The sequence below is a fragment of the Corvus moneduloides genome, chromosome 9 (genome assembly GCF_009650955.1).
Source record: "Corvus moneduloides isolate bCorMon1 chromosome 9, bCorMon1.pri, whole genome shotgun sequence".
Classification (NCBI taxonomy): domain Eukaryota; kingdom Metazoa; phylum Chordata; class Aves; order Passeriformes; family Corvidae; genus Corvus; species Corvus moneduloides.
In genome coordinates this window covers 20752929-20780028 of record NC_045484.1, presented here as the reverse complement: position 1 = coordinate 20780028, position 27100 = coordinate 20752929, and the positions used below count along the sequence as shown (strand labels likewise).

General features: G+C 39.2%; 2 protein-coding genes across 6 annotated transcripts in view; both read right to left on the bottom strand.

Moving 5' to 3' along the window:
• The window catches only part of ZZZ3 (zinc finger ZZ-type containing 3), a 58464-nt gene extending 46298 nt beyond the window's left edge, over nt 1-12166 (bottom strand). For 2 of the 3 annotated variants that reach the window (XM_032118699.1, XM_032118702.1), the window contains exon 1: nt 12096-12166. The gene's annotated coding sequence lies outside the window, so the exon portion shown is untranslated. Of the gene's footprint in view, nt 1-11639; nt 11695-12095 lie in introns of those variants that run through there. The other variant, XM_032118700.1, reaches the window with a different exon arrangement.
• Nucleotides 12167-22801: 10635 nt separating this feature from the next.
• USP33 (ubiquitin specific peptidase 33) overlaps nt 22802-27100 on the bottom strand; it is a 38944-nt gene continuing 34645 nt past the window's right edge. For all 3 annotated transcript variants that reach the window (XM_032118487.1, XM_032118488.1, XM_032118489.1), the window contains exons 23-24: nt 26786-26854; nt 22802-24474 (exon numbers count right to left, since the gene is read on the bottom strand). In XM_032118487.1, coding sequence (XP_031974378.1) covers nt 24317-24474; nt 26786-26854 — 227 coding nt within the window. In that variant the 3' untranslated portion in view covers nt 22802-24316. The remainder of the gene's footprint in view (nt 24475-26785; nt 26855-27100) is intronic.

Here is a 27100-nt window from a genome sequence, read left to right as displayed (position 1 = left end):
ACAAATACAATGTAAAACTGACTTTTTTCCTACTTTATCCCTCTGAAACATTCAGCTACAGAGATGTAATTACTGCAATGGTTATGTCTTACAAGACCAAAACCAGTATGACCAGTAGCTTTCTGAATATGCCATAGATAGTTTGGAATCTTTAGAGTATGAATTTGAAAATAATCAATAAAAGCAGTCACAAAGTTAGAAATCATAATGGTTCACTTTTGCACATTCACATTTATAAAGATATCAAGCAGAAGACTCTATATATGGTTCTTTTTAATAATAAAACACTTACAGTTTGCCAGTGATGTCCTAAAAAAGCCTTACTGACTCTTTCTAAGGCACAGTTTTTACAAAGTATTCTATGGAATTTAACAGCACTATATCAAAACAAATGCTGCACTTATTCCTTACTTAGTACCTCTGAAGAGCGGACATGAAATATTAAGTAAGGATTAACTTGACAAATGTAGTTTATATACCATCCATAAAACTGCTTAAGCTTTTAAAAAGTACTATAGAAAAAACCCCAACCCTGATTGCCAGTTATCTTGGAGAACATCTAAAATTTCTGTAAAAAAACACAAAATTATTCAGCTGTGAACAACTGTATTTCAGCACAATGCTGTAGCCATAGAAGAAGAAAAAAAAATACAGTAAGAATATATCTCCTAGGCTGCCTTTGCTGTATCTTGAACATACAAAGCCCTCATAACTCAGTGATATATTATCTCTCCTAGGGCAATAAGCAATTAAACACATTCCTTCCTTGATAACAGTAGGAAAAAAAACCAACATAAAACTCTCATACCTTTAAAAATTAAGTTTCACAGCATCTGAGGACATACCTTTGCTGTAAGATCCTAGAATTAATGGTTACTTTATCTGGTTTACCTCCTTGGTGTTCTGCATAAAGAAGCTATCCCAAGTTTTGATTATTCTTATTGCCCTTTTCTGTACTAAGTCTAGCAGACAGATCAGTGTGGGATAATCATATTCAAAGCATGGCCTATGTATGTCATAGATTTTTACCACAGAATAGTTAATACTTTATGTCATGACCCCTTTCTATTAATACTCAACTCTATTCACTTTTTTAACACCTAGTGAAAACTGACTTGATGGCTTTACAGAAACGTCTATCAGAAGACTTTCCTGAGCACTAATAGCTGATTTCAAGTCAGGGTTGGGCTTTTTTGCATAAAGTTCTTTTACTCTTACGCATTACTTCACATTCCTAACAATGAGTTTCTATTTTAATACCCATTTGCTCAGTTTTGTGAGATCCTTCTGACTCAAGACAGTGGTGAAATAAAGAGTCACCAGATTTGTATCATCACTAGACTAGAGGAGGGTTTTTTTCTGCAGTCACTGAAATAATTTTATTGAAATATCACTACAGGTATTTATCAACATTGAAATGACCATCTTCTAAACATCTGCCCATTTTGACTTAAAATACCCCTCTTAAATCCCATGCCAGCTAAGGTGGGCACTGCTTCCTTTCTGAGTTCTGCATGCACACAGTTTGGATTATCCTTGCTCCACTGAGGAAAACACTAAAACATTTTTTTTATTGGCTCTAAGTGGTAAGAAAGGAGCAACTCTGCAATGTATGTGTATTTAAAAGCCACTAAGAAAATAAAACGTAAATCCATGTGTGAGTTAACAGCATCATAATTAAAAATATGTTGGCAAATCCAGAGGCCTATGTCAAAGGTTACCCATTCACTGACAATTAAGGTTACAAAAACAGCAAACAGCTTTTTTTAGAGACTGAACCCTCTTTCAGTAGGTGGCTTGACGTCCAAAGGTTTTCACTGTCACTCCAAGTGGGTAACTCTCATAACAATCTCATCATTTTGCACCTGAACTATTGCAATGGTCTTTTCTGTGCCCCTGCTCAATTACATTCATTTAGAAGCTTCCCAAAAGAGCACTTCCTTCTTTACTGTTTTGTCCAAGACACCACTTTCCCTCCACCTTCCTATCACAGCAATCAAAGCCACACCCATCTGTGCTCCCACTCCTTTATCAACAGAGTGGATTCACAGGCTGGTGAGCTTTCAATCATTCTCTTTAATTTTGCAACAAGACTTCCCAGGTGAGGTTTTATTTACCGTTAAGTGATTTAATCTACAAACAGGAGCAATCCCACTCCCCTGTAACTTTCAGGCACATCATCCCTATTTTTTCCATGTATTTGCTTTTGTATTCAATCCAATCTCACAGTGAGCTAATATAGAAAATACAAGTCCTTACAAAAGAGTCATTTTTCTTCTAGTTTAGCTTCCTAGACAGGCTCACTGTAATGGTGAAATGAGCACAGGTGCCGGTGGAAAACAGGGCCCACGACTTTGCATTTTGGTGACAGACAGTCCTTGGATCAGGTTTGCTGTAATGTGAAGCCTTTCTCTCAGGCTCTCCCTTACGCTTTGTAAGCCTAAGTAGCACAGTTACTTCTCTTATCTTGGAACTCGAAACTTCCATGCTGAGGATAAAAATACTTTACAACTGATGCACAGGAACTAATTCCACCATGTTATTGTTTCCATCTATCTGTATTCCCCAGCTATAACCTGTAGTATTCTGGAATTGTGAATGCTGGGGAGACATTCTTCATGTCTGCTTCCACAGAGCAGGGGTCATAGCACCATGTTTTACTTTATTTTCACTCTGGTTTACTGTTCACTTTAATATAAACTGTTAAAATTCTGTTGAAAACTTAACTGAAATCTAGCTGATCCAAGTCGTCAATAACAGAATCTGAGGCACAAAAAGAGGCATTTGAGGGGGAAAAACACCTGCAAATTTTCTGTATTCTTATTTGTTACTGATTCAAACCCCTGGGCTCATTTTGACTTCTTCTCCCAATGGAAAATATGGTCAGTGAAGGTCAAAAAAGCAACAGTTGTCCACACTTCAAGAGAAGCTAATGTCTAAGTATTAGAAAAGCAAACTTTGATTTCAAGGCAGTTACAAGAGTGAACCAACCAGGGAAGCCACACTACAGCCCACATATAGGAAGGGCACATTTAAGGGATTGGAGCTCACGCCACGTCTGCAAATCAGGCCTGCTGACAGAACAGACAGGATGAGAAGAAACGTCCACATGATTATTTGGTACAAGTCATATAACAAAGCTGTAGTGACACATGAATCAAAACTGAAAATGGTACCAAGAATTTTACACAGTAAGCTTCTCCAGAGCTCTCCTCACTGAGAGTCTCCTGACCTTTCCGGATGGTTTCTTTGAGGGAATTTCTTTGGCCAAGTAAATACAGACATACAACAATCTAAAAAGTTTTTTAAAAGGATAGCTGATCTAACTGCAACTAATTCAATTCTGAGATACACCCTAAAAGCAGGACACAAAGGTCTGATCACCAGAGTTAACTCTCAAGTGGAAAATCAATGAGACACGAGTCACACTGGATAAATGACAGTAACTGGCCTGCCTTTACCTCCAGAACCTGAGAGGAAAACATTCCCTCTCTATACTCAGAATTCTGACTGAAGAAAAAATAACCCTTCATGCAACATGGGAATTTCCAATAAAACTGCTTCTGAGCTGGAATTAACCAGAGATATTTTCCGATCATGAGAGACATAACTTAAAACTCATCAATATTAACAAGATATTAGTTACCTACATTGTTGGCGTGAGGGGTTTTTTTTGAGGTGCAGTCATAGAACAAAACCCAAAGACTGCACAACAAATCTGTTCCTGTACACTTGTATAATCTGAATGGTCCTGACAACAAACTGTACTCGAAAAAGCAATCCATTTATGAGAATAAGTATAGAGCATTCTCAAGGATTTGCAAAATTCACTTTGGTTCAACAATTCAGACCTCCAAAATACATGGCAAGAAATCCGAAAAAGACAGACTTCACTTTGGGATGGGAGAAGTGTGGGAAGCTTTATTTGCACTAGGACATCACAGAAGGAGTGAATGTTTCTCATTGTCCTTTTCAGCACTGGCTGTGAAATGGCAGATATGTGAAGAACCTTTTTCATCTGAAGTATTTTAGGAATGCTCTTAACAAAGGATCACTGAATTCCCATGATGCAGAAAAATTCTCACCTGACCTCACTTAAGAGAAATTATGTAACTACACTTTGTTCTGTTATAAACCACTTCCTCAGAGATGGATTTAAAACTATCCACGCACATATGAAAAGTAAGTGCACTATAGCAGCCTCTACAATGATACTGTGAATATTTTTTTCAGCCTTTCTGCCTTTTTTACAATGCACTGAATATAGCAGAATTTCCAGAAAACTGATGGAATAAACACCATGATTCCACTGAAAATAGAACACTAGTTAAAAATAAAAAAATTCCATAAGCTCTAGTGGCTTCTCATTTTGCCTATTTTCCCAAGGCTAAATAAATAGACCTGAACCAAAAAAACCAGAAATGTTGACAAGTGAGGACTGAGAAGACCTGAGAACATCTAGTTAGCTTTCTTTTTCCTGAAGTCTAGCTTTTGAGGAAATCCCCAAAGAACAGTGCTGGCACCATAGCAAGGCACAGAAATACTGACAACTATTCAAGTGACAATTATACAGATTAGTTACTAACAAAAGCAATACGATCATGTATCCCTAACCACTAAAACCTGCTGCTAGTTATACTCTGACTTTCAGAGACATGTACATAGAAAGCTCAAGTAAAAGAAAAGAAGGTAGTGGGTGGAAAACATATACCAATATATTCTAATTTTTAAATTATTAATAAGATACAATTTTTGAGGTTGCAAATTTTTTTTACATTAGAAATAGGAAAATAACTCAAAGCAAACAAACCACAGCATCTGTTGTAATGTTAACATCTTTCTACTCCAAGTCTTTAGTCAGGCACCACCTATACACTGCCCCAGGCAACTCTGCAGCAACTGCTGCTCCAAACTCCAGGTTAAAGCAGCCTTTTCCAGACAGTTCTGACAATTGCATCTCAGTTTCACCTCTCCAGGTGGAGCTTAGGGAATAGGTGCATCTGTCTCTGCCTAAGACTTAAGCCTTTGTGCCCTTACTACATGAGATACCATGATCCCTTTATAAGAGGTTACAAAAAAGCCTCTGTACTGCAGTGATACGTAGAAGGAAAATCCCTGGAAGACTTAAAATATTTGAGGAAGGGAACAAATTCCTTTTCTGACATCAGTCTAATATGGTGAACAGTGTTTGCATTCTTTCGTTATTGATTTTCAGGTTTATGTAAGCAAACACTACACCAGGATCTAAACCCAGTGCCTTGTCAGTTACCAACACTTTGTTTCTCAATGGTTTCGTCACAATTTCCCAACAATTACATCAAAGAGAATGCTCATAGCCTGTGAAGTGGAAGTACACATAAAGTTTAATCCATATAATTGGTGAGATGGAAAAATGTACTAAAAGTCTAATTACAGTTAGGCTATAATAGATTGAAAGCACTGTTTTATGTAAATCCTCTACACTCTTTTTAAAACACTGGGAATGTGACAGAATTTGTTTCACTTTAACCCTTTCCCTAATTCCAGAGCATAGACGTATGTGACACAAAGCCTATCCTTCACTTGCCCTTAACCCTGAGGCAGCTTTGTCAAATTTCAAAAATCAGAAATGCTTGAACAAGGTCACATGAGATGTAGGCAGTTGATTTTGAATAGAAAAAAATGCAGAATAAGGCATTAAACTGAATTTGGTTCAAAACAGTTTTATCAAATTGTTCAGTATTCTTAATTCTAAAAAGCTTTAAAAACATATTTGTGTCAAGGTTAGCTCTTCCAGTTTAATCAAATATATATTTATATAACAAACTCTTCAGGAACTTGAAGACTTTATCAGTGAAGATTATCCCTCAAAATACATGTCTCAGATATTAACTGTAATCTCCTTTTTTACGAAGAGAAGGTGAAGCTGCAGGGTGTGCTCTACTTCAGAGGCTGGAATGCACCCGACACCCTGGCTCATTAGAATTTATCTTCTGAGATTTGCTTCTCTTGAATGAAGTCTTCTGAAAGACTTCGACTCTAGCTCAGTTTATTTCTTTTGGATCACTAAAACCACATAAAGGCAAGTCAAAGATATTAAATCTACAGTGAAGACTCTATGAAAGTTATCTTCAATATTACATTACAGATGGCTTTAATAAATATTTTATAAAAAACCTTTAATGAATATATTTAATGAATTTTTTTACTGAATCTTACAACTGTTATGTCACTAATTTTTTTCTCCACCATGTTGTTTTGTTGTTTTATTTTTTAAATCATGGCCAGCAATATTACAAAATTCTAAAAATGAGGAGAGATCTAATACTAAAAAGTTATCTTACCCCCTAAGCCAAGGACAGAAAACTACATCTCAATCACCTCTAAAAGGAGGTTATTTAACCTTTTCTAGAGTACTTTCAGCAATAGCGATCCCATTACTTCCCTCAGATATATAACCCTCTAATTATCTGTCCTGGATAATCTTTCCTGGAGCTGGAAAGGTTTTCCTGATATCAAAATCTCCTTTTGTGCTCTTCAGGACTATTATTTCTTATACCACCTAGAGAGAACAGTTTATTACATTATTGTCTGTTGCAAACTTTACCATATTTGAAACCTATTATTATGTCTCCTCGTCTCTGCTAAAGACTAAACAAGTACAATTCTTTCAGTCCTTCCATAAAGGTCATTATTGCAACTCTTCCCTAAATACTCTCAGCTGGTCCAAATCTGTTTGAAGCAGAGTAACAGAGACACTGCATTATCTGAGGCCTTACACTGAGTACTGCAGAGCAACTTCCCTCTCACAACAATCCTGTTCACACACCCCGGTAAGACTGCTGGGTTTTCACAGAACTGTCACGACTGTGTTCATTTTGTGATACAGCCAGCTGCTTATTTACAGAACTGTTACCCAGCCAAGTGTTTCTCATATTTAAATTTATTATTTCTACCCAAAGGCATTATTTTGTGTTTCTTTTTACTGAACTGCATCCCATACACCTCAGGTCATTCATTCAGTTTTCCAAGACTATTTCACACTCTAATGCTTGTACTCCCTCCCAGACTTATCCTGTCCAGGCAATTAGTAAATCTGCTCTGTTCTATAACCCAGGCCACAAAACGAAAAAATAAACAAGAATAAATTCAGAAAATACACCTGCACAACACACCCATGCCTTCAATCTGAAATGTTCTTGAAGCATTTATTTAATAAGTAATTAAGCAGCATGGCAAAACTTATCTGACAGTATCTATCTTTGGTGTTTCTAGATTCCTTGGCTGTGGAGATAACATTGCTAACTTCCACACCACAGTACACGCAGAGTATGTTTAAAACACAAACATACAGGGGAGGTTCTGTCACTCTCTTCCCTCTTTAATTCATTTCTGTGTGGCACAGTAACCCAGTTGCACAGCTCTTCCAATTTGAAATGTGGGCTATCTCCCAGTTTTTCCTTCCTAAACTAGAGATACTTCAGAGACGCTTCAATTCACACAAAAAACCCCGCACCACGAGCTCTGAAAAATTCAGATCTCATGTACATATATATATATGCTAATAAAACAAAAACATCAAGAAAAAGCAGGATGTTATAATTTATGTACCAAAAGGTAAACTCTCACAAACACTCCTTTCCTTTCTGACTTTTAAATTTTCTAACTGAAGTGTTGTAAACAAAGTTAGAATCATCCTTTTAAGACAAAAACCCCACTTCTCTACTACTGACATATACTTGTAAAGATGAGCTTTTACACTTCTTACTGATACTTTGTCAAGCACATGTTCACCCTCAATCAAAACAAATACTTGTGTTTTAATATTATATTTAAATCTGAACTACTAAAAACATTTGTAAAATCTTAGACAATCAAACTATCTCTCTTGCCAACATCCATATTTCTATGTCCTGTGATGAAGTTCAAAAGACCAGAAAAACTGGAGAGCAGCTAACAGCAATCTAAAACACTGCTACAAGGAGAATCAACTCTTTTCTGAAGCAACAAGAGACAAAGCAATCAGCTGTATGCAAAGCAAAAATATTTAAATTGAGTATCAGGTAAAACTTTAACCATGGGGTGGGTGATGGAGCTGCTGAAACAAGCAACACAATGAGGAACTCTGCCATCAGAGGGAATGACCTCACTATGCCTCCAAAGGGCAGAGGATTGGACTTGCTGAGCTTTCTGTATTTCTATGTTTACCTGAATTCATTGTAAGCATCGAAACACTGAAGTAACTTTAAAGAGCAGTTATTGTAAGTTAAGCTACTAAGCTTTTGGACTGAAGATACAACCAACTGCCTGTATAAGGGAAAGTAATTAAACACAAACTGTTAACTAATACTCAAATTCTGAACACAAACCATATAAATTATCAACCTATTACACTACAAACCCCAAGTATTTTGATTACAAAGCTGCACTCCTTAAGGGAATCTTTTTAAAGGTCTTTTTGTTTGAAACACAAGTGTCCAATAAGAACACACCATTTAATGTTCAGCTCTACATGTCTGAAGTGTCTTTTAGAGTTACTCAAACAGAAGGAAGGTTTTCAGAAAACTAAAACTCCCATGATGGTTCTTCTACAACCACAAACCATATTTACAGTGTTCTTAAAACTAGAACAATATACCCTTAAGTGTTGAAGCTTACCAGGAGCAAATTCTTAGCAGCAGCTTGACTTCCAGCAAACAACACTTAATTTGGAAACTAAAAAAACAACCCTCACTACAGAAGTGAGAAGGTTTCTCACTTTCTGCAACTTCACTCCCGCCTACGGAAGTGGCAGAATTTTTCTTCTTCAAGGTTTTTAAGGACAAAATCTACAAATATCCGTCTGGAATAATCCAAGTAGTTTTAAACCAACCTGAGAGAAAGGGAACAATAGGTCCTACAGTACTGCATTTCTAGAACTGTGAGTGCAACCTGTATCTATGGATGTAAGTGCCAAATACTTGATGAATAAATTCTCTCTTGCAAATCTGGTTCCTTATGACCTGTATCATCAGTTCCCACACAATGCAAACACTTACATTTTTGGGAAAACCAAGACAAAGCAAACCTCCACAGATTAGCTCTAGAGACCTTAAAGAGGGATTTAGAAATATGAAAGGTAATTTAAAAGAAAAAAAACGAAACAAGAAAAAAAGCACAATTGGAAGCAGGGCAGACTGCAATGACTTCTGTTCCAACTTCCCCAGTACTTTTAGGAATGTTAACACATTTCTTATTTCCCTTATGGTAAAAGAGCAGAGTACAAGTCCTTCCACTTTGTAACAACCACACAACTATTACTGACCAGAAGTCAACTTAAGTACCTAAAATGATCTGAAGAACTGGATCCAGACAAAATGGACCAAAAAAAACCACCCCAAACAAACAAACAACAAAAACTTTAAGTCTCCTGAAAATACTGGGAGTGTAAAACCTTCATTCTGTATGAGACTATGGACAGCATATCTCACTATGTAATCTCACTACACAAGTATGTTAGAGACAATGATAAACATCAGAGCAGTCACATGCTGCTCAGCTGTAGAACAAAAGCCCTTATTAGGATATATTCCCAAATTCTGTGAAATAAAGATCTAGTTATTTTTGCACATTAAATCCATAATAACACTGAGCCAAAGAATCCTATTCGCTCTCTTTATCCAGAAATGTTACAAATTAGGAGACAAGACATATGATTGAACTCCATCACTAAATACCTAAATAACGAAGCTATTTAATACAGCATCTCTCTTAGTAATTATACACTTAGAGTATGCAAGGCCAAGGAAAAATAATTTCATTTAACAGTGGTACAACTGAGAATTGCAACAACTACCTATGATAAACTAAACAACCAGAAATATAAATTATCAGCAGCATCTCAATGTAAGGTCATTCACTGCTGCTCCTTACTAATACACATGGTTGCACTGCGTAACACTCCTTCACAAAAAGCTTTTAAATTCAAGTCTGTAAACTCAAGGCATAGAATTTTTTATGGAATAAACATGACAGTGCTGGAAAAAGCTTGAAACCAAAGTTGTTTAGGTTCTTAATGACTTGCTACAAGTCGCATGTCAAACTAATTTAACTGCTAAGTCCTTCTGAGGCAAAGGGACGTTTCCTCAGTTGAGTGAAAATTTTCACCTGATAGCTATTTTTTTTTAACATTTTCCCACATACTCTTTAAAGAGATGCATTTTTCTCCCCTGCTGTTTAACACACACCATGTTTTTCCCTTACACTTTTTTCCACTTCTGATTAAGCAAACTTAATACCATTAATCCAAAAGACAGTACAGTAAAATTAAAAGACGCTTGAAAACAAACTACAACAGTGCCTTGTCAACTTCTTTTCTGGAAAGTTACACTTGCTTATGTAAGGAATCACACTGTGGTAATCCCAAATCTACCAGTCCCTACTAGATCACCAGTCCTTGGAGCAGCTAGGACAGGAAGCTAGTATTTAACCACAGGTTGGAAATACGCCCAAAAAGCATGTCCTTAAAAGATTGCACAAGTCAGTATTTAATGTAAAATACAGGGTACACTTAGAGCTTCACTTAAAGGCCTCAGTAAACAATCACTACATAGTGATTAGTACAGCATAACGACAATATCAATGGTAAACATAAAAATATATGTACAACCATGGAAGAGCTACTGGTTTGTTTAATAATTACTGGAAACATATTTACAAAATAAAATTTGGAACGTCAAAGCCTCAAGAACATATTCTTTTATAAAAACTTAAGTATCTGTTATGTGTTAGCCTAGAACCAGATTAGTCAAATACTCCAAGACTACAAAAACTGCCAACGTTACTGGATAATCAGGGATGGAATACAAAACACCATAAGGAAGAAACAGAACCATATGCTCTCCCTGAAGAGAGATCAGGATTAGGAGACAAAGGGAATATTGCTGAGCTGGGACACTCGGATACTACTGAAACGATTTTTCTGAATACAAGAGAAAACAGAACTGTATGTTACAAGTTTGTGGTATAACGGGACATATATCACAGCCTCCATCGCGAGCAGACTTGGGATGTTAAATAGCTCTTCTGGACCCCTGCATCCTTAAACATCAGCGCCCCTGTCCCTGCGGGGCAGGCGCCGCTTGGGTTCCACAGCAGAAACCCGACTGAGGGCAGCGGCAACAGCCCGGGCCAGGGCGGCGGGGCAGGCAGAGCCGGCGGGACACTGCCGGGGGGCCGCGGCCGCGGGGTGGCCGAGGAAGGGCCCGGGAGCTCAGGGTGTGAACACGGGCCGGCAGCTGCGAGCGCCGCACGGCCGGCGCAGCGCTGGGAACTCGGGACACCCGGTGCCGGGGGGGCACAGCGGGGGCAACCCGAGGGGCTCTGCCGGGCATCCGCGGCTGGCGGGCCCCGGGCGCGCGGACGGGAGCGGAGCAGCGCGGGGGAAGCGGCGGGACGGGGAGAGCCCGAGGCGGGGGAGGGAAGGGGGGGGAGGGGGGCGGCCGCGGGGCAGGCACGGGGTGATGTGAGGTGAGGAGGGGCAGGGCCGGGGCGGGGGGAGGAGGCGGCGGCGCGGAGCCAGTGGCGCTCCCCGGGGCGCGCGCCCCGCCCGCTCCCGAGTGCCCGTTCCCCGGCGGGAGGGGCGGCGGGTCCCGGTCCCGCCCCCGGCCCGGTACCATTACCCAGCGCGCCCAGCGCCGCCGCCATCCCGCACCCGGCCCGCTCCCGCGGGGGCCGCGCGACCTCGCGAGACTTCCCGCCTTCCTTCGCCGCCCGCCCCCTTCCCCCGCCTCACGCGGCCCAACCCGCGCGCGCGCGCGCACAGTGCCCGCGCGCGGCTCAGACACAACATGGCGGCCGCGGCGCCGCGCACGTGCCCCGGGCCCGCCGCGGCGGGCGCGCGCACACGTAAAGCCGGGGGGAGGCGGGGCTGCCGCGCACGCGCGCGAGGCGCCACCGCGGGCCAGCTGATTCGAACAGGGCGCGCGAGCCGCCACCTCCTCCCCGCACGCGCTGGTCACGTGGGGGCTTCCCCCGCTCGCTCCCTCCTCCTCCTTCCCCCTCCCCGCGCGGGCTCCGAACTCGGCACCGCCCGGGTCCCCCCCCCCCCCATTCCCTCTCCCGGGCCCGGCCCTCACCTGGCGCCCGCTCCTCGGCGCGGCCGGCCCGCGCAGCCCCGCGCGCCGCTCGCTCCCTCCGTGCCGCCCGCACCAGGCGGCGGCGGCGGCGGCTCCGCACAGCGCCTGCTCCCCTCAGCGCGGCGGCGGCTCCTTCCGCTTCCTTCCCCTCCCCCCTGCTCTGCGGCGGGACCCGCTCCCTGCAGCTCCCCCTGCCGGCGGAGCGCGGCGGCGACGCGGGGCCGGGAGCGCAGCGCGGCCGGGCAGGTGTCTGGCGGGGCGCCCTGAGGGACGGGGACAGCTCCGCCTGCGCGGGCGGCAGCAGCGGGAGGGCGGGAGGCTCTGGGCGCCCCGGCCGAGCCCCCGGCAGCGCGGGAACACTCGAGGGTTGCTGGGCTGGGCAGGGCACGGGGGAGCGCGGCAGGAGGTGCTCCTGCCCCCGCTGCCAGTTTCGTGCCCCCAAAGCGGGGCTGTTTGGTTCGCAGCTCCTGAGCAATTTCCAGTGCTCTCTCCTGACTTAGCTCAAGCGGTGCCGCAAGAACAGGCTCCGTGAGGTACTCCAGCCCTCTGCCTTATGACTAAAAATTAATCGACTACGCTTTTAAATTTCTTACTGTGGTGCTGCCTGGTTCTCAGCTCACCAAGAGTTACTGTGCGATCACCAAGAGTTACTACTACCTACCGCCCGCAGCCTGCTTTAATACATCATTTACCTCTACTCCTACAGAGACAACAAAACTACTGTCTGGCTCTGATTATTCTTGAACCTCTCATTGTTTTCTTCCTGAAACACCACAGTTATAACGCATCTGGAAGAGTTTCGTGTAGACCAAAACCACAGAGACTCACGTTTTCTGTTAAATGCTAATGAAATTCAAAAAACCTTTTTGGTAGTAACAACATTTCCAGATTGCTGGAAAATCCTTAGGTTAAACAGTTCTCTGTAACAAAGTATTGAAGAGTATTTTCAGTTGCTTTTAAAAGTAGTTAGTGCCAGTATCATAATTCAAGTGATCGATACTTTTGTAAAGAAAGCAGATTTAATAAAATCCTAATTGCCCGAACTGCAAGTCTAGTCATACAGACACTCCTTCTGCAGAGTCTGCAGAAAACCTCAGCAGCTTTTCCACTTTCCCAAGCAGTTCTCACTTTTCCCTACATCTTGCTGACTTGGAAGTCTTCTGTGATCAGATTCAAAACAACTGAAATCCCACGAGAGAGAGAGAGGGAAAATTTCTCTCGACTCTATGCCACTGCTCTCCTGCAGGCCTGTTCTGCATGTCCCTGGATCCGAGCAAGAGCGGTGTTCTCACTGCTGCAGGAGCACCTGTGTGCACTAAAGCACTGTGCCTTGCAATCCATTTAGAAATATGCTCACTTAGCTGAACAGCTGCAATGGCTGAGGCTATTATTGCACTGCAGACAAGCGTCAGTGCTTTCACAGGAGAACTGAAGGTTCTGCTCAGCTGCTTCGGAGCAAAATCGACTGGGTGCTTTGATGGTGGGTTTTTTTTCAGATTCCCATGGCGCTGCAAAGACGCAGTTGAGCAACAGACCTGACCAAATCCAGCGGCTGCTGACACGGGAAGCAGCACTTCCCCCCCCCCCCCCCCCCCCCATCCCTGCCCCACAGTCTTTCCTACTGCCCACCCTGCTGCTCATCTACACCCATGGTAAACCAGTTGGATTTCCTAAACCACCAATAAGCTGTTCCTATTTCTGGTGTGCTCGTTTTCATGTAAAAATTAAACTGCATTGGCTCACCATGGGGCTGAGGAGAGCCAGCATGTGAGATGGGGGGAGGGAGTGCTGCCAGTAGAGAGGAGGAACAAGGCAATCCTCCTCTGGCAGCGGTAACTTTTTGGCAACAAGATTAAACCAGTCAAACTATACTGTAACCACACCCTATACCAGGATTTGCCTTGAATTCACAGAGGAGGATTTAGATATTAAGTTCTGCCATCTTGCTTAAGAAGCAGTGATGTCTAGTGATGGAAAGTTAACAAAGAGAGTTAATGGTGTGATGTTTCAGGTCATGGTTCCTGCTAACGAAAGGGATACTCCTGAGGCTCTTGCCCCACCTCTGCACGCTCCCTGCTTTTCTCTGGATTTCATCCAGCCATTGTGTACCTACTGTGTAGTTTGGCTCTGTTAACCTTCCAGAGGAAAATTAACAATATGCAAAGAAGAAAAGAGCAGCCCATGTGTAGTAATGACTGAGATCAAGCAGGTTCACTAACACCTCCACCCAAGAGGATTTACATTAAAACCTGGAGAAACCTGCTTTGTTTGAAGCTGGTTGAGGCTCTATGTCCATGCTGATATCCCCACAGCTCAAAATCTTTTTAACCCACTTGTGCTAGCCTGCAGCCCCTACCCTGCAGTATCCTATAGCAGCTTTGAAATAATTCCAAAGTGTAAAGGAATATACTCCTGCCTAGCAGCACCACACTGCTTTCTCCCACACATTTTCACTTCCAGTTGGTGGCCCTTGTTCCTCATATACTCTACCCAATTATATCACATCTCTAATTCTTGTGGCTGCAGCTTCCTCTGTGCTACAGCATCTCTCTTGTACCAGTAACTGGTAGTTGTATTTATTATGGGCAGCCTTACATATTGCTCATTTATAGGGCAGTAACAAATTCTCAGGCTTCATCAGTGTTGGTAGTGGGAAAGAAAAAAACAAACCCAACCACAAAAACTGAACCACAACAAAACCACCTCCTATTCTGATCAGGGGATAATAGTGTTAATGACAACTTTTCAGCAAGTTACAGTGGGAAAAGCTAAAAATTAGTAGATCGAGCCCCTCCCAAGTCAGTACTTTCTACAAGAGCAGAAGCTTTATATCCCTCCATGTTTGTGGGATGCCTCAGCTTATGTTTGTGCATGGAGAATTGCCAAGACCGCAAGTTCCAGCTTTGACGAAGCCGTGACACAGCTCCTGCTTTCAGCAGCAACATCACTGTTCCCACCCATCTCAATCCATGAAATTGCTTAATTGCTTCTCCTATTATTAGAGCAAATAATATGTGATTTTTTCCCCTGACAAAATATTAACAAAGTTCACTCATTAGAACTCAGCACAACTGAGAAGTTGATCCTAAGGACATCTAGGTTAGTTCAGTGACAGCTGCTCTGCTCTCTTTACACCATGCCCCTGGAACAGCATTAACAAGCTATTACTGCTTCCTGCCCCAGCTCTGGTTAAACCGGGCTTATATCCTTGGCTACAGCTCTAGATCTACACTGGCTTTTCAAAAGGGCATGCAGGACAAGGGGGATTACAGCTGAATTCAGCTCCAGAGGCTTATTTGATCTGACTCAAGGGAAACCGTACTGGACTGGCTGGGTGTGTGGAATCACTCTAGTGGCTGTGCAGTTAAGCCATGGACAGTGAGAATTTTTCTAAAGTCAGATTAGGTTCTGTGGGGTCAACTTCCATGGCCCAAACCTAATAAACCATCCTTGACTGGATGAGAGTTGGCTCAGCACAACTGTTAGAGACCTCTGCATTAATTACGTTACCATCTCAATAATTTTGTCTGTAGATACTTTGAAGGTGGTACTTTGAATCTTGTATTTACATATTTTTGAAAGAAAAATATTTGTATTCTTGTAGATAGTTACAGAAGATAAAGTTATAAAAGGATAGTTTTTGTTGAGACAAAAGGAAACAAAAAAAATTTAACAGTGTTAAAACCACTTTCTGCTTGGATACATTACACATCCTTACACAATCACTTCATGTATTGTTATAGGTCCTCTGTTTTGCTCAGTTCTGCCTGCTGTATTCCCTGGAGAGCTCTACATTCTGATTTTTTTTTCCATTAATGCTACCATATATAAAGAATAAATATGAGAAAGGCTAGATTGCCCTCAGCAAAGTGTTTTCACTGGTTTTACCTGAAGCAAAATCCTTTAGAGAAACAATTCTGTTTCGTGCCTAACCTTAAACAAAAAGAATTCTGCCTGGAGACATACTCTACTGACTCATTTAGGTGTGGTTTCAGTAGCCAGTTTACATGAGGCTGTTCTGGCTTTTTGGCACAACTTCCATTAAATTTTTACAGTATTATCAATTCAGTGCCATAATAACAAAATGCATACTTTTAATATTATTTTTACTACTTCAAATACTACTTGGACAAAGACTTTATAGTTGTATGGAAGTCAGCATATCAAAAATAATAATAAGATGCTACTAAACAAATAATTTAAAAAATGTAATAGTGGTAAATTTCACACAATTCTATGTAGTCATCAGGTCTAATATCGACTAAAATAAATCCACTTCAGCCATAAGTTTAGAATGTCTGGGTTTTAAGCCTTTTTTTTTTTTTTTTTTTTGGTAGGAACAAGGTAGGGGGAAATAAAAGTTTTAGCTCTTCATTAAAGAGAACGATCTCCAGACACTGATAAAGGGTAAGTACATTAGACAATTCAGGAGTCTTACAACACACACAGATTATTGCAGATTTGACTTTAGTTACTGAAATTAGTCACACTCCATGTTGAAAGAGCAAGTTACCAATCACAAAAGTTAAATGAATTTTGGAAGTTATGAATTTATAGGGACAATCTAATCCAAACTGGTCTAAGAATCTGCAGTGAAGTAATCCGATACTTATTTTTAATAATTGAATTAATTAGACTATATTCAGTACCATGTATAAACACTCCTCACATATGAGGTATTCCCATTTAAATGGCTTTTTCTAATGGCTATAGAGGCTTCAAAGCCAAGTCAATATGAAATGATAGCTAGATTGTAGTAGCATTATTAAAAAACCATTCCAGATTAGAACTCATTAAACATAAAAGTGGCACACCAAGAAGGAAGATCTTTGTTTTTCAAACGTATTATTCTGCTTAGTTTTTACTACTCAAGAGTAGGGTTTTATATTTCAAGATGGAAATACTGCTACCTATTTCAGCCAACTGTATTTTTTAAAATTTGCTTTATTGCAAATTCTTCAAAGATGTTATTATTCTAGTGTATAAAATTTGACTTGGGCTTCAAGAAAACAATAATCCAGAGACTTCCAGGTTCTGGGACATTTCACATATGTGAATCAGGGAAGTTTTGATGAAATGGGATGAGAGGGTGAGCTGGACCCATATGGCCACAGTAGTTTTGCCTAAGGCTACTAAAACCCTGAAGTCCACATCACTCCAGGAAGGAAGGTAAATGGAGGTTTTCACATCAGCACGGACTGTAAGAGTGAGTCACCTTTGTCAGGGAGTTTTAGCCCTTACAGATGTTATGAACTCCTGTCCAAACAATCCCTTTTATCTTTCCTCTCTCCTTTACAAACATCCCTTTGTCACATGTTTGGAGCACTCTCAGGTATTAGTGGCTCTGCATTAATATTTTGAATTATGTATAACCTACATGAAGGGGCATCAGGTCACAGAATATGCCTGTTACTGTTTTGACTACCTTGCCTATTCCTTCAGGTTCTACACCACAATAAAGGGCTCTATTGTTACTCCAAACTGAACAGCACGCAGAATGTTCAACATAAACCAGAAAAACATAAATTAGCAGTTTTCAAGTAAGATGCAGCTGTCTAAAGAAAATAAATAAATAAAAAGACCTGGCACGCTTCTGCCTAGACTTAGGCACATTTTTTCCAAACAGAAAAGGTTTTCAAGGACAAGCCTGGCTTGTAATTAGGGCCCTCTCATACAGGATGTGAAAGATTTAAATAAAATTTCAAACAAATTGCCATCACATAGGAGTGAACACCAGCACCACTGACAGTTTGAGATTCCTGTTCAGGGCTCAAATCCAGAATGATGGTAGACACTTTCCAGATTTAACTTAAAAGCAGAGCAGAAGCCCAGAAACTGCCTTCATTACCTGTATCTTTTCAACATCTACAGAAAGAGCCCAGGAAGACCAGTCTCTGCACTTGAATGTGCCAAGTTAAGGTTACATATGAAGCTCAGATTCCTACTGATCAAGTTCAAAAGACAGATTATCTCCACTACCCTGCTTGGTTGGACAGCAAATGAATTATACTACAAGCAAACGAGGTAAAAGAGGGCATATTTCCCTTATTAAAAATTATTCAGAAGACATGTCACTCAAAGGGTTCATAGCTAATACATGTTTTATTTCTTGCTTCTACAGTTAAATTGTAAACCTTGGTACTACATGAAACACTTAATTGAAAATACTGTCTAACTGAATTAACAGCTGCCAATTCATTAGCACTTTGGCGTGCATGAGCGAATTTCTTTTGTTATAACTGAAAATCTCAGAGTAACCTTACTTCTGGTGCTAAAGAGACAGTGTGTGCACTGGTGGAAACAAACATGCATTCACAGTGTGAGCAAGTGCTGCATGTTCATTTGGGTTTGGCATTTTAACAGACACCCAGGGGAAGTGGTGGTGGGGGAGAAGCAGTGTATCCCCATGGTAACCAGGACATTTTGTTTTATAATGTTTAACGTGTTTAACATTAAACACACCAGACAGAAAAAAATTAGTCACCTATAAAAAGATTCATTTCTGGGCAAAACTATTCATGAACAATGAAAATGAAAAGCTCTTGGCAGTGTCCTGTGAGATATGGAACAAAAATTGCTATTTTTCATTTTTGGCAGCTGACAATTTATTCTAAGCTTTTTCCTACGCCTATGAATCAAATGCCTCCTCTCTTCTGCCCTCTTTACTCTTCTCAACAAAGTACTTTTAGATTTACTTTCTCATGTGCTAAGTTATTCCAAAAACAGATCTTACTAAAAATTTTAATGTATAATAAATTGTGAGTTCCAAGTGAGGAAGGAGGAACTTATCTGGAAACAAAATCTTCTCAACTTGATTTGTATTATGAAAATATTTTGTGGATGATGACTGCGTTATTTTTGTACCTCCCATGCTCCCAATGACTAGTAATAAAAGTGCTCTAAGATTCACTAGCATTGCATAAAGGCATCTCAAAACTGCATAAAGAACCAGTGTATTCCTATTATGCCAGCTTTATCCTTTTACTGATTGTTCATTTTATACTCGTATATAAATCAGCAAGTCAAGTGTCAGCTGTATTTTTACGTGTCCATTCAACAATCAGAACTTGAAATTTTAGTTAATCAACTCAATCTTGAACAAGTCTGAACAGAAAATGAATTTACTTGCTTATTCATCTTATAAACATCCTATTTCAGTGATCAAGCTCCTATTGCATTTTTTAAAGCCCACACATACACCCATGTGCAACCTACATGGAAACTTGCCATCAAGTGACTTTGTATGTTGTATCACTATCAGTCCAAGTGCAGAAAACCTACTGGACACATCACTGATGTTTCTCACAAATGGACCTTCTTTTTCTAGCTGTATATCTGAGCTGACACACATTTAGAAGAGAAAAAAAGTTTTGAGATAGAATAAATAATTCCAGCTCTCTGTGAAAACCATGACTCTGCTCTTGTAAGCAAACACGTGGAACATTATATGTATTATAAGCATATTTTATCTTACTGTGTGGCAGTGTTCACTCGTTTCTATGGAGAAGCGGACTTGTCACCTTGTTGAATGGCTTAAAGCTAGCCTGAAGCTTAACTTAAGACAAGTCATAAGTTTTAAACATATATATATATAAAATAGAATATATTCAAGAAAACAAGTTACACTTTTCATTGCTAGTGAGAATAGCACTTCTAAAATTTTACTGAACAAGGCTATTTTCTAATCTCCTAAGATTTTGAAGCATAATATAAACCAATTTGGTTTGTAACTGGATTAATCTCTGTGAATTAATACTGAAAGTGATTTGTCTTCGTGACACTTCAGAAACCCAGAAGTCTTATTTTGCTTCCTCCTATTAACTGTCAGCTCTAGATGGCTTAAGTATAGAGGGAAGCCAGAAAAGCCATCTGTTAGGAAGAATGAGAAAGCCTAGTTGTTTTACTCATTTCCTGAGCAAAATGAAGACTGAAAGGTTTTCAGTGAGAAAACTGCTTAGACTGCACTAAGCCAGATGTATAATGGGAATTCAAAAGGAATAAATGAAAGAATTTTCTTAGCTCAGTATAAAATAGTTGTACGGCAAATGAGGAAAGCACTTGGTCCTTTCAAGCAGAAAATATGTAAGTTTTCCAGTAAAATTTACAAATCCCAGGCTTGCTTTTTCAAATGAACTTATATTATAAATAACAGGATACTCAAAAAAAAAAAAAAAAAAGTCAAATGTTAGCCGTATCATTATAAATAAATGCCTGTAATACTAATATGAAAGAAACTTACTGACTTTAGTCCTTTTAGGAGAAGTAGGATATGTAGTGCTGGAAAAAGCCAGTCACTATGTAAGTTTTGAATCTGAGAAGGAGAATTCTTAAATAATGCATTAGCATAGCACATCAAATTACACAAATTTCATAAGAAAAATTCAGGACTATTGAACTGTGGGCATATTGAACTTTTGTTCCACAAATGAAAACCTCTTCATCCACACTGTAATATAGCCAAACACATTTCTAACACTTTATGCTTTTTTATCTTATCTTGAAACAGGCCATTACTGATGGGAAGGCTGACACCCATTACAGCAGTACACTGAGTTTCATTTATCTATTTAAAAAAAACCAAACAACCTTTATCAAATGTAGCTACTCAAGGTCACTGTTCCAGCATAAACCCCAAAATCATTATTGTAGTGCTGCTAGCCATAGGTCAAGTAAGATACTGGAGATGTAGATTATGTACATTTTTACATACATATATAAAATACATGTCTATGTATATAAATATATATGTACAAGTATAATATACTTATATTAATATACATAAGTATATATGTACATATGTATCCCTATACACAGGACAAACTTAGATGATACTTTCAGAAACAGCTTTCTGGACTCCTCAGTTTAAATGATGAATCTGTATCACAAAATTGTCTTCAGAACTTCCTTCTTTTCCGGATGTTGTAGTGACAGCACAGGAAGAGACTGGCCTTTAAGTCAGTAGAAGTAGAACATGAGATAATTTTACAGCTAACAAGCAGGTCAGTTTCATTTGCTTCATTGAGTATCCGTGGAGGGCTGTGAGCCCTTGGCACAAGAGCCCTCTGCAAGCGCTCACAGCCCTCCACAAGTATCCAGACTATTTAGCTCTCACCTCTGAAACACATTATAAAACTGCATTATTTTACTACTGAGTACTTCAGTAGCTCTCCGCTTTTCTTTTTCCCTCCAGTGATACTGTTCAGCTACATTACACAGTATCTGAAGCACTCTCCTTGATGCTGGGTGTTCAGATGAACAATTAGTTATATTACTTGCAAAAAACCTTCAGAAATTTAGAGGAATCAAGCTTTGAGCTGGCTAAGTCCCTGACACCCCCATACAGTTTTTCCCAGAAGAGAGGATTAAAGTTACCAGACTGAACTGCAGGCCTTTAACAGCTCATATCTAGATTTCCAGGCCTACAACAAGAAGTCCACTGGATTCTTCCCTTCTTGAAGCAACAGTTTCTCTGGCAACCAAACACATTGCTGTGTTTCCTCAACTGGAAACAAATGAACAAAGAATCCAAATAGTCTGGTGAAAGGCTTATGGAAAAAAATAATTTCCACAGGCCCTTCCTGAGATGCATTCTTTCTTTGCTACAAATCATGACAGCTTTTCACAGCAAAGGCCTCTCCTTTACCTACTCTCTGAATTACTGCCTTCCCTCCAGCATACACAAGCCATCCATCTGGAGCTCTCCCACACTGCCTTCCTTTAAAAGACTACTTCAATTTCTGTGACATAATATCCCCTGCAGAGCTCTCAAAAGGCTAAAAGCAAGACAGTCATCCCCTATGGAACAGTCTTAAAACACATCTATTTATCTCTGCAAACTCAGGGGTTTGTTTTTTTCTAAGCATGACAATCAGTTCCAGTGTGAAGATGCCTTTTTCCACAGTGACAAAGGCATTTCACAAACTGATGGTGTAAAGTGTCTCCTTACTGATCTGTGTGCATCACAGATTGACTATGGATTCCCAGACACCCAGCAGAAAAGACTAACTAGAAGACTTCTAGATTTCTGAAATAAGCTTCCTAAACCCAGCACAAGCACAAGTCCCCACTGCTAAAGCTGAGGCAAATATCTTTGCTTGTCTCGGAAAAAATTGTTCAGTATTATCCAGCAATTATTTACATATTGGAAGTCTTGCATTTTCAGCATTATTTTAAGCGAGAAAACAACTTATTTTTCAACACTGAGTCTTGTTGCTTTTCCCTAAAATAACCTCAACTTGTATTTATCATCATATAGCATTCAAAATTGGGAACAGTACAGACGAGATCTCACAACAAGCACAGCACCAAGTAGAGCAGAATAATTACCTCCTGTGCCTCACATCTGATGCTTTTGTTACTATTACCCACAACAGGTTTTGTTTTGGTATCACTGGGTTTTAACTCTTAGTCTGATCTGCTATAATACCCAGAATACTTGGCACAGAACTACTTCATTCCCTGACAATCTGATGCCCCTAACATTCAATCCATTTTTCTCTTGCAAATTTTACAGGGCCAGTCTGTTCTACCATCCAGACTACTAATGAACACATTGAATAAATTCGTAAACTTGATCCCTGTACAGTGCTTTAACCAAGGAAATACCTCCCAAGTTTCCAGTTAAGAACATCACGTAGGAAAAATTCTTCTATTCATTGATCTTTAGCTTTAGTATGTTAACCTTAAATCAAAGAAAACTAGAAAACTTTAGCAAAAAAACCCCAACTTTAAATAAGACAGTAGTTCACAGGCCAACATCAGGAAGTTACTAATGACAGTTCATAAGCAAGTTAACTTTACCTTAATCAGTAAGACAAGTCTGTAGTAAGCACTTGATGCATTACAGGGCTAATGTGATATCTTTAAGTTGCTTTATCTACTAACATAAAATCACATAAACAGATACTTATGGTTAGAGGACACTTTTTCTAGGGTTGTTACAGGTGGCTTTTTAACTAGAATAACTTGAAGTCCTACAAACCAATATGTTTTTAAACCACATATAAAATTATCCAGAGGAATGTTATGTCACCGTTTTCTTACTTTGGAGTTAGAACTGTCTAAACTTAAAATGATCAAAAACATATAATTGTATGGGTGTGAGAGCACTACCACAGCATTACTTCAAAAGTTTTTCTATTTATATAATAAATGAAAAACATTTAGGAAAGATCCCCCCACCTATTCCACAGTTAATTTTGGTTTTTTTTATTGATCCAGTCTTGAATAATGCTGCTTATTTGGTAACAATATCAGGCAAAAACATGAGCAAGTGCCATTCTGCATTCCAATATGAATAATTCAATAAAGGTTTGCAATATATACATTTTATCCAGTTTCTGACATTAAAGGTCATCATGCCAATGAAAATTTTTAACAATACAATAAAATCCTTCAAATGCTAATGAATATAATTCAAGAGACCAGACAATTCAATTTTCTGAAATTTATATCACTCATGTCCATAATAATTTTACATTTCACACTTCATGCTCTCAAATGTTACCCTAGAGAAGACTAAATCTTTTTGCCACATATACTATTAAAGACACTAGCCAGGTTTATAGAGTTACAGAAGATTATAATAAGATGTAAAATTTAGTAGTAATAAGTTATGACATTTGCTGACTAAAACATTATTCAGTCTACACTAATGTTTGATCCACTCAAATACAGTAAGTATTTGGATGTTATATACTACCCATTTCATATACTTACAGTGCAAAGTAAGAGACAATTTTTTTCCTGAGCATTTAGGAAATGAAAATCCTTTTTCTTTAGCTTTGATTACAGTCCATTTAAAATATACTCCTCACATACCTAAGCTTGTCAAGACTGTACAATTAAGACAGGCAAAAATTTGTAGATATCAGAAGCCCAATCAGGAATTGGAAGGGTTACTGAACATCTCTAAAATTTGTCCCTGTTTTTCAAGTCTAAGGATATAATAGGATTTTGTCTAATAGCAAAAAATTCAGAAATTACATTTTTCCCATTGATGAAACATTTCAAAATGTACAAACCACATGCCTTCCAAAACAGAGAAACAGCCACTATTTGAACAAATTGCAATACATATTTCAACTTACTATTCTGTAGTTAATGTAATGCCCAGTGAGCTGTGCCTCCAACAGACATAAGAGAATAAAAGTTTTAGGAATGTGTTTTGGGCATTTTGTAAGGAAGATGGATTCCTTACAAGTTCATCTTTTTCTCAATAGCTACAGACCATGAGTTTCTAATTCAATCTTCTCTTCTGTTTGCAATGTATCAGGTTCTACTGGAGGAACAGGTGGTCTGAGTATAATCTCTGGACCTCCACCATAGATTGACTGAAGAAAATTCCATGTTTCTTCTGATATTTGTCCAGAATCTGCTCCTGAAAAATTTAAAAAATGTAATTAGTATTTAGAATAATTCTTTCTTGATTTAAGTCCGTAACAGATACAAAAAGAAAAAAATGAATCCAGATTAAAATTTAAAACTGTAAGAATTCAGATTCAAATTTAACACCATAAGCTTCATTTTTGCTTTATCTTGCATCAGCTGCCAAACCAAATTATCTGTTTTGTGTTAGTTTTGTATTTCTTGATTCTTACAACTACCTGGTCTAAATTATGCAGTACTTGCAGAAAACACATGAAAATGATAAACATCTTATCTAATATCTACCAATCAAGCTGACAGCCAGTAGCTCTTGGTACTCAGAAAACAGTGATTCATATTATTATAAGAACATGCAGTCACATCAATTACACAGTAAAGTTCAAGGAATCAAGATTCTTGTTTCATCAGAGAAATTAATATTGATAGTAAAGAATAAAAGTATGAGAACCACAATGAAATTCCTAGAGAGAAAGGACTATTATTAGGATAATAACAGCTCCAGTAATGCTCCTGTAGCACTGATGGATCAGCCTGATTTTGTTCACTGATTGAAGTCTTTGCTTATGATTCCATTGCTCTGGCTAGAGGTATGTCTCCTGTCTCAAGTCAGCATCCAACAAGCATTTCTGATTTTCCACAACTTTTTACAGTGGCAAAGACAAAATGCATCAGCACATCTCCTCTAGGTTTCAATACAAGGATCCTGTCTGATACTGAGTGACTTCTTCACATTAACCCATGCAGAGAGGTCACATTTCTGTTCTACCAGAATAAGCCTCCTCTTCTTTAAGCAAATCAAAACCCTACCCTACAGCAAGTTTCCCCTGATATCCTTACTAGACATTATTAATTTGTCTTGTCAAGCCTTGTTTCAGCACCCTCATACTTAAAAAAAAGGAAGTTGGCATCATAAGCAGGAGATTTCTCCCGTTACCTCCTCTACTTTTCTGTCTTCATCACCTGCTGCAGTGGTGCCTACTGTTGTGCTTTACCAGTTAAGAATTTCCACAGGGGAAGGGTACAAAGAGCTGCACATTTGTTTACCTACACTAACTCAACTATGCAAAGCTTCATCTGGAAGTCATCATGCAGAACCCATGCCAGTACTAATGATGTTATGCCTCAGTTTCACTCTTTTACGTTTAGGCTCTCGAGAAACAACTCCATCTCTGTAGGCACAGGAGTGGATCTTCACTCCCTTATCCAGATTCCAGCCAGTCAGGTTAAACTGAACAGGCACAGTGAACTAAGGCACTGGAATCAGGACCACTGGATCACAGAAATATGTAATTCTGGACACTATCTAGTGCGTTCCCACCTCTTATGACTTAAGAGACAAATTTTCCACATCCTATTAATCTTTATTTCTACCTAAGTTCTAATTTGTATCAACATAGCTGAAAGTAAACCAACAACTGGATCATTTGCTATCAATTACTGATTCTAAAGTGATTTTTTTATTTTATCAGGCTTTATACCTTGTACTTTAATTATATCATCAGCACTTAAATCATTAAAACTCACTAAAAAACTCGAGTGCCAAAACTAATTTTTTAAAAAATAAATTCTTGGCATTCTACAATTGGTGAGGTTTATGGTAGGTTTATTGCTGCATCCACTGTAAGCTGAGGCATTAAGCAAAACTGGGAAAAAAACCAGTTAAATAAATGTTAATCTTAATGACACAAATCCTTCTTTTAGGCTGAGCTGCAATGAATTTAAAGCTTCCTAGAAAGTCTAAAGCCTTCATAAAGCAGGTCATATAAGAATGTTTTTCTCTGTACCTATGAATTCCAAATAAATGGTATTTAGCGTTTAACTGGGAAGAATAACAAAGAAATCTATATCTTTGCAAAAACTTCAATGTGCAATGTACAGTTTCAAATGACTTGCAGAAAAATGAGCAAGATTTTATTTACAATGGTTTTCTTCCTCTGTGAGAAGATGTTTTTCTATTCAAATTAGATTTCAAGAGCCAAATAACTACATACAGATATAGAACAGTCTCCCAATTTTGTTCAGAAAACCCCCATCAAACCATGTGATACAAAGCCAAAGCACACTTTCACCATTTTCAAGTTACTCTGCCCCTCCTACACTCTCAACTGCACTTGGATTAGTCTATTACAGATACTAATTCTTCTTCTTAAGAATAAAACGATTCCCCAAAAATGGGCACAACACAGATTCATTAGAAACTGCCATTCATTTTACGGTAACAATAAATAAATTTAAAAAAAAAAAGTTCCAAACTTCAGCAAATGCATAAGAGGCACAAAGCTGCAGCAATGTTGTACACCTACCTTGTTTTAGCACAGCACTGCCACATTTTGTTACTGCAATCTTGGCATTATCAATGGGGCCGGGAGGATCTAGTGCAACAGAAAAATTATTAAAATTGGGAGAGCTGAAAACAAACAGCAGGTTGGAGGTTCTATTTCCAAATGGAAGGAGAAACAGCTCATTTGTTTACCACTTGTTCTTGTACTGCTTAACAGTACATTCTAAGTGGGTAAAAACTAATCACATTTTTAATTAAGAGCAAATTTTCCAAAGCATTCATGATTACAGTTAAATCTTGAAGCAACTCAAAACATAAATTAATCCTAATTCATATC